General features: G+C 45.2%; 1 protein-coding gene across 2 annotated transcripts in view; it reads right to left on the bottom strand.

Moving 5' to 3' along the window:
• LAMC2 (laminin subunit gamma 2) overlaps positions 1 to 12,698 on the bottom strand; it is a 53,557-nt gene that overhangs the window by 3,071 nt on the left and 37,788 nt on the right. For both annotated transcript variants that reach the window (XM_074322075.2, XM_088801629.1), the window contains 11 exons: positions 11,309 to 11,454; positions 10,179 to 10,335; positions 9,651 to 9,856; positions 7,872 to 7,951; positions 6,636 to 6,785; positions 5,973 to 6,117; positions 4,870 to 5,019; positions 4,230 to 4,344; positions 3,068 to 3,267; positions 1,300 to 1,458; positions 1,107 to 1,206 (listed from right to left, as the gene is read on the bottom strand). In XM_074322075.2, coding sequence (XP_074178176.2) covers positions 1,107 to 1,206; positions 1,300 to 1,458; positions 3,068 to 3,267; positions 4,230 to 4,344; positions 4,870 to 5,019; positions 5,973 to 6,117; positions 6,636 to 6,785; positions 7,872 to 7,951; positions 9,651 to 9,856; positions 10,179 to 10,335; positions 11,309 to 11,454 — 1,608 coding nt within the window. The remainder of the gene's footprint in view (positions 1 to 1,106; positions 1,207 to 1,299; positions 1,459 to 3,067; positions 3,268 to 4,229; positions 4,345 to 4,869; positions 5,020 to 5,972; positions 6,118 to 6,635; positions 6,786 to 7,871; positions 7,952 to 9,650; positions 9,857 to 10,178; positions 10,336 to 11,308; positions 11,455 to 12,698) is intronic.

Genomic DNA, 12,698 nt, shown 5'->3' with positions numbered 1-12,698 from the left:
GAGGGTATTTTATTCTTTGGGGCTCATTGGCTCCCAAAGCAGACCCATTAGTATAACAACACAGACAACATTGGTCTCTCAGGATGACGATAATACCCCACAGAAAAATCAGGTTTTATCGTCGCTCTACTGAACTGAGAAAGCAGAACCAAGCCGTTTCCTGAACGCTGCTGGAGTCTACGACCAAATCCGTAGTCCAGTGTTTGCTGCAGTCCAAGCCCAATCAAACAGGCCACATAAGGCTCTGACATCAGTTCTACCTAAATCCAGAACTATAATTCAAATCAGTTTTCTTTTTGGACAAATTCTGTGGGAAAACCTGAGCTATTGCCACACTGGACCATCAAATCTATTTTATCCTAAAACGTTGTAGTATCTCATGGACCTTCTTCTGGGTAATCTACCAGGTGGCTCAAGTTTCCACAACTGGTTACGTCAAAATACAACTGTGGTTTGGGGAGCGTCTAAGCAGAATCAACAAGTGACCTTGACTTCCCACACTGGGAGATTCTCCCCCCTCACCACTTCTACTACCGCAGAGCAGGCTCCCTCATCTCTCGCCTCAATTACTTCCACAGTCTCCTAAGCGGTCTCACCCTGCCTTTCACCTAGCCCACCTTCAAGCTCCCCACTACACAGCCGTCCCGTGATCTTTCTGAAATAGATGGTGATGATGTTTTTCCTCTGCTTAACGCTGTCTGTCTACTAGCTCCTCAGGATCAAGGCTAGAATCCTTAGCAGGACTGTCAAGCTGTCCAGGGTGCTCTTTAGCTGTGAAGTTCAAACTCGCAACTTACTTTGTCATCTGTGGGACATTATTAACCTCTCTGAGCCTCAATATACTTCCCTAAATACATGCAGCTCTTTGACCTACAGACTTTCACTTCCAAGGGCAACAGGTGCTCAGGGACCCATCTTCGAGATGATAAAACAGAGTCCAGAAAATGTAAAGTAACCTGCCTGAAGTGTCTGGGCCTGGAAACAAAGCAGCCTTCCTGATACCCTTAAAAAAAAGTGAAGACCCCCATTCACCGGGGTTAGGTCTGGTTAGTGTTTTGAGAGAAGCCCGGGGGCATGGGTGGGATGGTGGTGGGTGTTCCATGTACCTATTAGGTGCAGGATGCCGTCCAATGCGTTGAGTGTGTCTTGGATCGTAACTCCAGCATTTCTGGCTCTGTTATCAACTCTTTGGGCTTCCGTAATTACCTGAGGAAAAAGAAATACAAACTCATGTTGAAAGAGCGTTTCCCACAAGGGCAAGTTTAAAGGCGTCTCCCCTGGAAAGCAGCAGGAACTCACCATCTGCACCGCGTCCTTATCTGTGTCAAACTCCTGCTCCTTCCTTGCCAGTTCTCCTTCCACGTCCCTCATTTCACTCTTCAGACCGGCCAGTCCCTTCTCCATGGCCAAGGCCCCATCTGCTGTCACATTGGCTTCCAAGTTCAGATTTCCTATCTCCTGGGAGAAGACAAGAAGCCAGGGACGGAAGGAGAGAGGGGGTGAGGCACAAAAACATTCCAAAGACAACTGCAGAAAAAATACAGCTGCAGCTGGGCCCTGATGGAGTAAGTCAGACGAACAAGGGGAGAGTCAGATTTGGGAACACACCCTTCCCCACGCGCTGCCTCCAACAAGTTAGTTTGGGGGATGTCTCTGGGGGCGAGGAGGGTCCGCAGTGAGACACTGCTTCCCTCTCAGGTCAATCCTCACCAAGTGGTGAACACAGTACAGACCGGTTGAGAAGCCAGAGGGTGAAAGATTCATCTCATTCTCTGTCCTGTTTGTTTGCTGCCACAGTCTTTTTTGAATGACTTTATTTCCTGAGACAGTTGAGTTTGGGGTGCAGAGAATGAATGGGCTACAGCTTTGACTTTTGTTTTCATCAGAACGAATCTTATCCCTCTCTTTATCAATAGTTATTATTAAGCAGCCAGTTGCAGGTGTCTCTGCGCCAGAAGCGATCTAAAGGGAAGCACATGAAACTGGTCTCTCCCCTCAAGGGACCTAAAATTAGCAATGATTTTGGCAAGTTACCAAGTGGTCCAAGAGGGATGCCACACAGTCCAGATCTCAAACCCAGTTCCCTCTGGGTTTTCCAGAGTTGCATAAGCTTTCCAGAAGTCATGGTTAAATAAGGACTACGAAACTCTCTTCCATCTGAGAAGCATTGCTTCTACTGGAGCGTTTTACATAGGGGCTGTCAGTGTAAATAGTCTGCCTGTCCTCATTACACCGAATGCTCCTGGAAGGGCATTTCTCATCTCCACATCCTCAGCACCAAGCACGGTGCTGGCCCACGGCGGAAGGAAAGAGAAAAATGAATAAGTGGAGCTTAGCCATAGCACACAGGGACAAGGCATCTAGAATGCCACGATTTCATAGTCTTGAATCAAAACATTGATGATAGTTGTTACGAGTTGAGTTGTGCCCCCCACCCTAATTCCTACCCCCAGTACCTCACATGGTGACCTTATTTGGATAGAAGGTTGTTGCAGATGTAATTAGTTAAAGTAAGGTCATACTGCAGTAGGGTGGGCCCCTGATCCAATGTGACTGGTGTCCTTGTAAGAAGAGCTGGAGACACCAGGGAGAAGAACCCCATGTGATGACAGGCAGAGATGCCGTGATGCTGCTGCAAAGCCAGGAAAGCTAAGGATTGACAGCCACCACCAGAGGTTAGGAATGTTTCTACCCACAGTCTCGGCTGACATTTAGACTTCCAGCCTCCGGAACTGTGGGAGAATAAATTTCTGTTGTTTTAGGCCCTCTAGTTGGCGGTACTTTGTTATAGCAGCTCTAGAAGATGATAGTCTGTATAAAAAAAACAGTCTTGGATGGTTCTAGTTTTTATGGAGTTGTCTAAAAAGGGAGCTGAAAATAGGGTATTCTAGCACTCAGTCAATGATGGCTCTGGGGATCAATCAATAAAAAGGGTGCCCAAGTGGATCTGGGGCCACCGTGGACCACAACAGCCCTGTGGGTCAAAGTGACTGCAGTGCTCTCTCATTCCACGCTACCCTTGTGTTTGGAGCTGCCCGTGCCAACCTGCATCTCCATGTCCCTTTACCTGTTCTATCTTGCCGGTGATCTCCAGGGCCTCCCTGGCTGCGTTCTTTGCCCCCTGGGCGTCAGCAGAAGCACCGCCCAGGGCCGTTTCCGCTTGCCTGGTCTTGTCACTGGCGTCTGCAACCTTCTGGGTGATGTAGGAGAGTCTCTTCATGGCCTCTTCAGCTTCTGCTTTTCTGTCTTCAACCTGCAGGTCAAACTCTGAAATGAAGATAAGAAAACATTGCTGTGAAGGTGAAAACTAACTTACATCGCTAACTGGCAAAGAATGACGGAAATGGCTGAAGTTTGGAAGAAAAATTCCAGAGTGTTATTACAGCCTGGGAATGAGAGTGTGGGAAAGTTGTGCCTATTACTCTTTCTTATCCAGGAGAAAGCATCTTAAAGGAGGACTTGAAAGAGCCATAATTAGTCCTTTGCTTAGGAGAACTGACAATCAGTCTGCCCTGGGTCCTCACCACTGCCACAGTCGTAATACCCGAAAGGTAATCAGACGCAGGTGAAATCTTTGAAGCCCAAAGTTTCAAGCCAGAACCTTTCACACGAAACTGCCAATGACAGTAGTTCATGGTTGGATGGAATGGGCAGAGAGGTTACTTTCTGTGAAGAAAATCCCAAGATTTTAGGAGTGTTTCTTTTTGTTTTTTAGTGAAGACGCCTGAAACTTTAGCCAAATCTATACAAGGCGCAAATCAAAATTTCCTGGGATCTGGATGCTGTGATAAAGTTTGCTCCATCATCACCGCAAAGCAACTTCATTGGCTCTATATAGGAACCAACCACAGTACCAAAAAGAGGAACAATAATTTATGGTAGTGGGATACTGCATCTGCGAGGGACCTAAAAGATCACTTAGTTCAACCTTCTCCCTTTAAAGAGGAGAAAATTGGGGTGTGGAAAGGCCATGTCACCTGCCTATGGTGACATGGCCAGGGCAGCCTGGTCACATGACCCAGCAGACGTCAGAACTCAAGCCTTCTGCCATCTAGTTCAGTTCCATCCATTACATAAAATATTAATGCAACTTTTCTTTCGAGAGTTATTTTTAAGCATCTATTAATACCCAATGCACCTATCACTTAGATAGCTGAAGAATCAGAATAAACCAAAGCCTTGCTCATACCTTTAAAATACTCAAGTGACCCGAACCATGAAACACTCACCTCTGAGGTTCTTTAAGATGTTCTCAACTTCATAAAAAGTGGCATTGCCCATACTTAGTGCTTCTTGGGCTCTGCTCTTAGCCAGGTTGGCACGGGAAAGCAATTGACCTGATTTCTGTAAATAGGCAGATAGAACAAGATTAAATTTAACGTACACGTGGGAAGTGCATTCCTGCCAGCACAATCACTCTGATGTACTTCTCTTCGTGACCACAGAGAGCTGATTCACCCAAGAGTCTATGGGTTCTATAGCAAACCTGGGGGAGAGCAAACTTTATAACACGGTGACCCAAAGGATCCCATGTAGAGGACAGTTTCAACCTCTGGTCTGCTATCAGGGACAAGAATAGTTTGGCAAATCATAATTTCAAACTCTAGGTATTTCCTGAAGCCAAGCTAGCAGAGACAGCTAGGCCAAAATTGGACCCAGGAGGTCTGAGTCTTAGTCTGAGATTTGAGGACTGACTCAGTGGGTGGAGCTGAGGAAATTATATCAAGGTCTCTGTAGCTCAGTTACTTCCTCTATAAGCAGCAGTCCCGTGACCTTTAGAGAGTGTTCAGTGGTTCCTCTTGCTATATTTATTCACATGGTATGCATTCAACATGTGTTTGCTGAGTAAATCAATTAACAAGAGGATACCTGTATCTCAGTCTTTCCATTCTGTAAGAGCTGCCGGGTTTCTTCTTCCCAGTTTCCCAGGTTGCTTTGCACACGCTTGAACGCATCCATATGTTTGGTCACCAGGCTTGAGAGAGAATCAGCTTTTTGTTTGATCCTCTTTGCTTCTACCTGTGAGCCCAAAGAAATGTGACTTTTTGCTCACCAGTTACCACATCAGCCTTCTTAGGACCTGACACTATTTGAAAACAACAACAATCCAGGCCCAAAGTCGAACAGAAATGAGGCACTGTGCCTTAGGACAGCCAGGCAGCAGGTCCCCCAGGGATCACATGGGTGGTTTTTGTTTTTTTTCAAATTTATTTTAAATTATAGTTGACACACAATATTATATTAGTTTCCAGTGTATATCATAGTGAATCAACATTTATATAGCTTACAAAGTGATCCCCTGGTAATTAGCTGTCACCGTACATCGCTATAATGATATTATTGACTCTATTCCCTATGCTGTACATACATCCTAGTGACTTATTTTATAACTAGAAGTTTGTACTTCTTAATTCCCTTTCTAGCCATCCCACCACCCTCAAACAGGTTTTCTGTCTGTTTTTTTATTTTATTATTATTTTATGTGTTAGTTACTATATACATGGGAACATTTTTGTGGGAATCATTGTGAGTGATTTTTGCTGTCGGTAGAAAGCTGAATCTTCTTAATTTAATAAGTCTGGGACTGAAGACAGCAACAATGCAAAACGTGAGAAAAACACAAGTCTTCTGAGTGGCTGAACATAGAGACGGACTCTAGACTGGACTCAAATGTAAACACCAACTTTTATCTATAACAATTTCCAGCAGTACCCAGAACTAGGGGAGAGATATAAAACGTTTATCCACTAATAGTAGGTTCAGGATGTGAGCCAAGGCCTTTTCAGAGACCAAGACTGGGGTTAGAGAACCAGGAAATACATAATGAGATGGACAAATGCTCTTCCCAATCTAAGCAGCAAAGGTCAACATGGACACACAACTGGATGATTGAATCATGTCACAGAACTCCCAAAGAAGACAGCATTGTGGCCCTGGTTCTGTACATCAACGCACAGGTGAGATGCCCTTACCTGCAAGGACTGATCCTTCACTCCCTGAAGCTGAGACACCGAATGGAGAAGGCGCAGACTGTGCTGGTAAGACCTGTCTGCTTCAATGTCAGTTTGAGTGGCCTCCCTGGACAACTGCTGCGCCAGAGACTTGGTTTTCTCCAATCTGCAGGGGGGTGAGGGGAGGACTTTGAGAATATCTTTTTATTAAAAGCAAAAACCCATCCCGTTGTTTTAAAAGTATGCGGTTGGAATTATCAGAAGAACCAAATGAGGGTGTGTGTCAGATATGTGTCCCTTCTCCATGATCTAAACACGCCTTCCAGTTGATAGAGGTTGGGTTAGGAAAATTCAAGCCAACTTTCCCAATTCTTGATAACATAAATATATAATTTTTACATCCTCCATGCCACCAGATGGGTTTACTCACATCCTTTAAACACTACAGAGGGTGACTCCATCTCCAAGCATGCAATCTCTCCATCAAAACACAAACTTTACTTGGATGAATCAACTTATTGTTCTTCCAGCCTTAAAAGCATCTGCTGTCCCCCAAAGTAACACTCGCATTCTCTTAGTGTTAATATATTTTTAAAGAAACGTGGGGCCCCTCGAACTTGGTTTGCATTATACCCTGGGAGAATGCAGATTACACGGGTCGCCTGAGGACCTGTTGAAACATACTTTCCCATAAGCCCTTGCACCATGGAGCCAGTCAGGCCGCCACTTCCACCTCCTTCCTGCAGAGCCTTGTGAGCCAATGATAGAGCTTGTTTGGAATAATCTCCGGTGTCCCTTGCTAGTTGCTCCATGTTGCTGGCTGACTCCACATGGCTGAAACAATTAAAAGTAAAGCATTTGAATTTGCATTGCAAGAGCTTCCTTTGGGCCTTTTCTCTAAATGAAGGGAGCAGAGTGAGGGAACTGGTTTGGCTGGAAACGCCAAACAGAATTGACCCAATTAGGCGGAATTAAAGGAACTAGGAAGAAGCAGAAAGTGTTCAGAAGTGGCCCCATGTCATAGAAGTTTTGGCGATCGTTCCATTTATGGCATAATCAGAAGCCTGGGGTGGGGAGTGGAGATGGGTGGGAGCAGTCGCAGAATGATGAAATATTGCGTTTGGAAGTTGTTTTCTTCAGGAAAACAAAAACCGAGGTCTTATTTCATGCGGGATCCAGCCCCCTCCTCACTTTTGCTGCAACTCTAAACTGGGCCTACCCCTGGGGGGGGGGGGGGGGGAAGGGTGTGGCGACAAAGCCTGTTTATAAAAGTTTGTCCTGGTTCTAGAAAATGATAAAAACAAGCTCAGGAGCCAGTCCATGCTACAAAAACACAAGCCAGTCCCCTTTGGCTGACTGAATTCCATCTGGGATTAACAGAGCCTGCTAACCTGCTGGGTCCTGGGCTCCAAGCAAATTTCTTCAACACAGTAGGATTTACAGTCAGGCAAGGACTACGGAGCTACCTGTTGTCAGGCCTCGCAGAGCCAGTTTTCAGGAGGAAGTCCCCTCTGCAGACTTGGCTCCATAGGCTACCAAAGACTCGTTGCTACTTGTTCTCAGGCTCGGTGTGGGACCTGGGAGTCCCTCAAAGCTGCAGAGTGTTCTTTTCCAAGGGCTGATTCATTTCATGGGGCCCAAGGAATCACATCTGACATACACCAAAGCCATACTATGAGTCATAAAGAAATCTGGGAAAGGAACACCCTGGTCCCCCAGCTCCTGCCAAATGACCGTGCCCAGTGGCCACCTACATACGCTAAAAGCCAAGTGGTTAAGAAATGGCTTTGAGAGAGGGATGGCTGCAGAGGAGCCTGGAGCTGATGACTATGCAGCTGAGGGCCTGAACCCCTGCAGTGCTATTCAAGTCTGGCCTTGCAGAAGTGATGTGAAGTGGGAGGGCCCTCCAGTAGTGCTCACCTGTCTGCCAATCGCATGGCCTCCTGAGCCAGACTTTTAAAGCCATTTGGCCCCACGTAGTGCTCAGAGGGAGGGATGTTCTGTGAAAAAGGAAAATGGATTAAGGCTTTGCACTTGTCCCTGGAGGCTCAGCAGGCTCTGCGTCTGTCCTGTCAGAACCGCTTGTCACTAGCCACACAGCATTCTACACCCTGACACATGGAGTCCTGAGTCACCAGGACGGTTACAATAAAAAGAAGTATAGACAAGAATAAAGTAGAGGGGCCGGCCTGGTGGCGCAGGCGGTTAGAACTCCATGCTCCTAACTCTGAAGGCTGCCGGTTCGATTCCCACATGGGCCAGTGGGCTCTCAACCACAAGGTTGCCAGTTCAATTCCTCGACTCCCGCAAGGGATGGTGGGCTGCACCCCCTGCAACGAGCCAACGACAACTGGACCTGGAGCTGAGCTGCGCCCTCCACAACTAAGACTGAAAGGACAACAACTTGAAGCTGAACGGCACCCTCCACAACTAAGATTGAAAGGACAACAACTTGACTTGGAAAAAAAGTCCTGGAAGTACACACTGTTCCCCAATAAAGTCCTGTTCCAGTTCCCCAATAAGATCTAAAAAAGAATAAAGTAGAGATCCATGTTCCAAAAAGTCTGTCTATAGACACAGATGCAGTAAAAATACATACGTGTTTATATTTTCATATTGTGTTTCCCCAAAAATAACACCTAGCCAGACCATCAACAGTAATGCGTCTTTTGGAGCAAACATTAATATAGTATAATAAGACTATAAAGGTCTTATAGTAAAATAAGACTGGGTCTTATATAATATAATATAATATAATATAATATAATATAATATAAGACCAGGTCTTATATTAAGTTTTGCTCCAGAAGACGCATTAGCGTTGATGGTCCAGCTAGGTCTTATTTTCGGGGAAACACGGTATGTATTGAAAGTCCAGTAGAATATAAACCAAGTTTCAATGGTGATTATTTCTTAGTAATGGGATTATAGGGGATTTTTTATTTATTTTCTACAATAAACATAAGAACAAAATCAATGCATATTATTTTTTAAATAATTTCCTCAGCATAATATCTGATTATCTTCTAATTCCCTTTATTCATCTCCCGCCTCCCCATTTACATTATTGTTACCTTTGCCTTCTTTATTCAAAAAAAGAAGAGTGCTCATTCAAATTTCTCCCTCCTACCACACTACAAACTACATCATTAAGAAAATCATACTGGCAACAATTTTTTCCCCCACTTTCAGAATGATGTCTTCCTTCCTTCCTTCCTTCCTTCCTTTCTTCCTTCCTTCCTTCCTTCCTTCCTTCCTTCCTTCCTTCCTTCCTTCCTTCCTTCCTCCCTTCCTTTATTCCTTCTTTTCTTTTCATTTGTTCGTTTATTCATTCATTCACACAGCAAACATTTATCACAGCCACACACTGTGCTATGGGCTGAGAGTGTAAATACGAACAGAATTAAATTCTGTTCTCTGGGAGCTAACAAGCTAGAAGATATGCAGAAATAGGGAGAAGAGACAGGGTCAAGATGAGGATACGGTGAGCAAGAAATGAATTAGGGAGAAGAACATAAAGCAGTCAAGTGGGAAACTGCAGGAAGCTAAAGAACACAAAATGAGTCATGACTGTGTCAAGGGAGAAAAGTTGAACTATCTGCCAGGTGAACCAGAAAACCTGAGAAACAGCCAGTGATGTCTACACGTGGGTCTCCCAATACAGCTCTAAGTCTCAGACCCTAACCCAGCCCCACCTACCGTGTTGCGTAGGGAAGACTGGCTTTCCTCCAAGCTCAGGCGCATCTGCGTGATGAGCCTGCGAGCGTCCTGAACTCGGTTCTGATACTGACCACCCAGGGCCTGAATTCGCTCCACCGTTATCTTGAGGTCATCCAGGCGGTTCCGGTAGCTATTCTCTTGGTTCCTTGCCTTGGCCAACTGGAGATTGAGTGATCTCATAGCACCTGAACACCAACAAGAAAAAGGGAAAATAAGATCTTTCGAAGTCAGTATAAAGTGATCAAACATCATAGAGGGCTGAAAAAGTGAATTTGATTGGCTTATGTCAAAATAATAGAAACCCAATAAATGAATTCATGCCACTGCTTTTTTATCGCCACCATCCAGGTTCCAGGAGAAAGTCACAGAGAGTCCTTCCCCTTCTGCAAGGGCTGGGCAGAGACACCTGCTGAACCGACACCCACAGAAAAGTCCATGAGCTAGTATAGCAGTGCTTTCTAGGACTATGAATTCTCTTCCGTCTGAAGGGAGATTGGCCTTCATCACCTTCTGAGATCTGGGCTTCTCGCAGAATGTCCTGCAGAGCCTGCTCGGCCCGCTGCATCCTGCCTTCCAGCTCTGTGTTCGGTACTCCTGCACCACCATCCTGAGCCTTCGAAATCAGGTCCTCCAGGCTCCGGAGCTGCTGCACAAACGGACCCATCTGAAACCGCACAGAACAGATGATGGCTGAATACCAGGTTCCTGGGGATAACGGCTAAAAGCCCAGACATGCTTGGCATGTCATGGTGGTCAGAGTTCAGACTCCAGAGTCTAGCCTCTCTGAGTTTGAATCCCAGCACGACTAGCTGTGTGACCTTGGGCATGACATTTTTCAAATCCGTAAGCTGGGGATAATGATAATATCTCAGGAGCTATGACTTGGACTAAGTGAGTTAATGTTTGTATAGTGCTTAGAACAGCGCTTCAAACAAAGGAAGTGCCATAGAGGGCTGGTTAAATAGATACATTTTAAAAATAGGTTGCGTTTGTCCTACGTTTGGGGTTCTGTCTGGACTCTTTCTTCTCCTCACACCTCACCCCAGCAAAGTGATATTGAATAATTGACATCAATTTCATTCTTCTCTGGAATCTGAATGAGAAATTTCCAGAGGCCATTCCTGTTTCACTAGCCTTGACACCGGCTGGACTACTCCCATCTTTTGTATGTTTATGTTTTTTTCATTCGTTGCACAATAACATCGCTTGGAAAAACATCCTAGAAAGTGGTATATTATAGTGGAAAGAGCTCCAAACTCAGAGTCAGGGGACGTGGCGGGGAGTCTCGGTTCCACCTGGCCATGTGACTTGAAATATTGCAAATCTTCTGAGACTTTGTTTGCTCAGCGGAAACTGAGGTCAGAATGCTTTTTTCCTCCCCAACTTGACTAAGTTAGCATGAGTACCAAAGGAGACAATCTCTGCAAAGGGGGTTTTGAAAATTGTATATATCAGAACATAAATCTGAAGTATTATTACTGTGATACAGAATTGTTTAAATAGAGCAATTTTTAAAGAAAAAAATAGTCAGCCTCACCCCCATCCCCAGGAGACTAGGAAGGTCCTAGATCTGATAGAACCACCTAGTAGATACTGAAATATTTTACTCGTGGGGGTGAGGGTTGGTTAGCACACACCTGAATCTTCACTTGATCATAGCAAGCGGGACAGCTGGTTAATGCTGCGTGCTCACAGTTGAGGCCACCAAATCCTGGCTTGCAAACGCAGCTGCCATCACTGCGACACTCCACAGGCTCGGAGCCCACTGGGTTACAGTTGCAAGCTAGAGACAAAAGACGGACAAATAGGAAACGTTCACGTCAAGCTAATTCCAGGAACTGGAGGCGTAGCAAAATAAAAGGGAGACGCTCAAGGCAGCATTCATACTGTGTCGTTGATTATTCATATTGTGTTAGATTCATCTCTTGCCTAGGTCTCCAAGCACATTCTTGATACATATTGGTTTTAGGATTCATCTGACAAGCTTGTTTGGTGTGTGAGTGTGTGTGTGTGTGTGTGTGTGGATAAAGAAATATTACAACCTTCCATCCTTCTGGGTGGCACTTATTTTTACCCTCCTGTTAAATTGGAAGCCTGTCGGCTAGTCAGCAGGCACTCTGGCTTTGCTCACAAGGTGAATACCATTTCTTCTGGGCCTATTATGTGCCAGATGTGGACCTCTCCCTCTATTTTGCAGATGAGGAAGATGAGCTCAGAGAGGTTAAGTAACTTCTCCAAGGTCACAGAGCAAGTAAATGGCCAGCGGGAACGAGAACTTTGAAAGAACCAATGCTCTTCTCCTTCTGCCCTGCTGCCTTTGAGGTAGGAAATACAGTGCGAAAGCAATGCCTTTATTCATTCAGTCAAATTGGTTGAGCACCTACTACGTGCCACATTATGTTCTAGGAGCTGAGGATACAACAGTGGGTGAGACATTGCTCGAACGGAGTTTCAGGAATCCTCTGGATTGCTCTATCTTTGGTGCTCACAAAACGTTCAATGCAGAGTAATGTGATCACATTTGTAAGTGTACTGTCGTCATTTGCTCACCCATTTGTGTGTCTTCCTTATGAGCATGTGAGCTCTTTGGGAGCTGGGACTGACTTATTCATCATTATAACCTCAGTATGGAGCTTCACACGGGGTACCTGTGTGATACTGACACTTGAGTGAAGAAATAAATGTGTGGTCTGTACCAGCCAGTGAAATCTCTATTAACAGTATCCAGTAGCTGGAATTCATAGTTTCTCATATGCTGTGTTATCTTTGCAGCCACTTTGAGTTAAATGTTATTCATCCAATGAGGACACTGCAGCTCAGAGAGATTAATTGGTACATCAGCATAGCACAATAGGAATGTTACAAAACTGGACTTGAACTCAGCACTACAGTGTTGTGTGGGCTCTTCCTATGTCGGGTACTTTCAAAGCACATCACAGCAAACCCACAGGTTGGGGTCAGGGCAGGGGAGATTCATGCCCCTGGGCAGAAGCCCCAGGTTGCGTAGATATCCTCAGGCATTTCCCG

This window comes from Rhinolophus sinicus, chromosome 11 (assembly GCF_057876585.1).
Source record: "Rhinolophus sinicus isolate RSI-liver-muscle chromosome 11, RSI-T2T, whole genome shotgun sequence".
Classification (NCBI taxonomy): Eukaryota; Metazoa; Chordata; class Mammalia; order Chiroptera; family Rhinolophidae; genus Rhinolophus; species Rhinolophus sinicus.
Note: the sequence above shows the minus strand (reverse complement) of the source record. Positions and strands in the feature narration are given on the sequence as shown.